The following is a 2,166-nucleotide window of genomic DNA, read 5'->3' on the forward strand; positions in this document are numbered from 1 at the left end:
GGGCAGCAGCAGCAGCTGCAGCTGCTGCAGCAGCTGCTGCACCGCAGCCTCCGCTTCGAACTTCTCGACGACGCAGGGCCCCCTGCTGCTGCTGCTGCTGTTGCTCGTTTGCTGCTGCTGCTGCTGCGGGGCGGTCAAGAAGAGATGTACAATCTGCAGTTGTCTGAGGGCGTCGCGCTGCAGCAGAATCAGCTGCTGCTGCTGCTGCAGGGGCTCGAGCAGCTGCTGCTGCTTCAGGTGCTGCAGCAGCTGCTGCAGCAAACTGCTGCGCTGCTGCAGTTGCTGCTCCGACAGAGGAGTCGCAGCAACACAAGAGGCGCAGAGCGCGTAGCAAATGTTGGCGCACTCCCTGAGGCCCAACTGCTGCTGCTGCTGCTGCTGTAGTTGCTGCTGCTGCTGCTGCTGCTGCTGTTGCAGTTGCTGCTGCTGCAGGCAATTTGGTATAGCGTTGCTGAAGAGGTGGTCGAGAAGCGGATGAGAAATTGACAGTTTGGAAAGCGCCCAGCAGCAGGCCTGCAAAACCCAAACTCTAAACCCTAAACCCTAAACCCTAAACCCTAAAATCCAAACCCTTAAACGTAAATCCCAAGCTTTTTTGCGCAAAGCTTAAGCTGTAGATTCTGTGGACAACAAACAAAAGTAAAGCGCCGCACCGCGAGGTGTTTAGGATACAACATGCTGCTGCTGCTGCTGCTGCTGCTGCACTGCAGCAGCCAGTCACACGCAGACAGCAGCAGCGGCTCATGACGCAGCCCTGATTTGGCCAGCAGCACCAGCAGCGCCACTGCGTCTGCTGCTCGCAGCTGCAGCGCAAACGCTGCTGCAGCCTGCTGCTGCTGCTGCTGCTGCGGCGGCAGCAGCAGCTGCAGAACTTGCTGCAGCTGGCGGCCGTTAAGGGCCCCCAACGACTGCAGCGCGCGGCAACCCCTCACGAGATCTGCTGCGCTGCAGCAGCCCGCAGCACCTGGCCCCGCCTCAGCAACAGCAGCAGCAGCAGCAGCAGCAGCAACAGCAGCAAGGCCTGCTCTCGCTGCATTTAAAAAGCCCAGGGGGAGACCAGTGGTCCCTCTTTTCACTATAAGCCGCAGCATCGCGCACAAATCCTCCCCACGTATAACCACCTGCTGCTGCTGCTGCTGCAGTTGCTGCTGCTGCACCTCTCTGCTGCTTCTCTGCTGCAGCAGCAGCTCGCGTTGCTGCAGCAGCAGCATCTGCAGCAGGCGAATGCAAGACAGCCACAAATGCTCAAGCTCTTCGGGTGGAGTCTGCTGCTGGTGCTGCTCCTGGTGCAGGTGCTGCTCCTGCTGTTGCTGCAACTGCTGCTGCTGCTGCTGGTGCTTCTCTTTCAGCAGCAGCAAACGCTCCATTGTGAGTCGCAGTTCAGAGCCTATTGCAACCGCTTGTGCATGCGTACACTGTGTGCTGCTGCTGCTGCTGCTGCTGCTGCTGCAGGGGTGAGTGCCAGAAAGACCAGCCTCTGCTGCAGGTGCTGCTTCTGCTGCTGCTGCTCTTTTTGCTGCTGCAGCTGCTGCTTCTGCTGCTAATGCTGCTGCTGTCATTTTTTCGATTTCCCTACTGCACCTGAGAGAGGTAAGAGAGCTTCTCAAGCGCGAGCATGCGCCGGCAGTAGCAGCAGCTGTTGCTGCTGTTGCTGCTGCTGCTGCTGCTGCACCCAAACTGCTGCCGCTGCAGCAAACTGGACACACACTCCAAAGCCGCGGGGCCCCACACAGCCCGCGGCGCAGTAGTGGGCTGCACATAAGGAGCGCAGCAGCAGCTCGTGGGGGCTGCTGCTGCTGGGCTGCTGCTGCTGCTGCTGCTGCTCCTGCTCCTGCTGCTGTGGCTGCGCCTGCATTCGGCGCAGCGTTGGCAGCAGCTGCTGCTGCTGCAGCAGCAGCTGCTGCTGCTGCTGCGCCAGCAGGTCCTTAGTGCATGGAATTGAAATAAAATAAAATGAGAAAAGAAGAATCGGAAAAACGCCGGAGGCGGCTGTGCCGTGCTGCGGTGTATGTACACCCCAAGTAAGGCAGCAAAAAGCAAAGGAAATAACAGCAGCAATTTAAATTAATTTAATTTATTCAAAGAAGGTCAATGGCTGCGCAAAGGCAGCAGCTTGCCGCCACCGACTGCAGCAGCAGCAGCAGCAGCAGACACTGCGCATGCTGC

At 58.8% G+C, this 2,166-nt stretch overlaps 1 protein-coding gene across 1 annotated transcript; it reads right to left on the bottom strand.

Moving 5' to 3' along the window:
* Positions 1–4: 4 nt before the first annotated feature.
* Positions 5–1,559, bottom strand: ETH_00041880 (uncharacterized protein; the record flags this gene model as incomplete). The annotated part of the gene is made up of 2 exons (XM_013374759.1): positions 5–513; positions 654–1,559. Coding segments are annotated over 2 exons (1,415 nt in total), but the record flags the coding sequence as incomplete, so codon positions are not given.
* Positions 1,560–2,166: the final 607 nt, after the last annotated feature.

This window comes from Eimeria tenella, genomic scaffold (genome assembly GCF_000499545.2).
Source record: "Eimeria tenella Houghton genomic scaffold, Eth_scaff2276, whole genome shotgun sequence".
NCBI classification, from domain to species: domain Eukaryota; phylum Apicomplexa; class Conoidasida; order Eucoccidiorida; family Eimeriidae; genus Eimeria; species Eimeria tenella.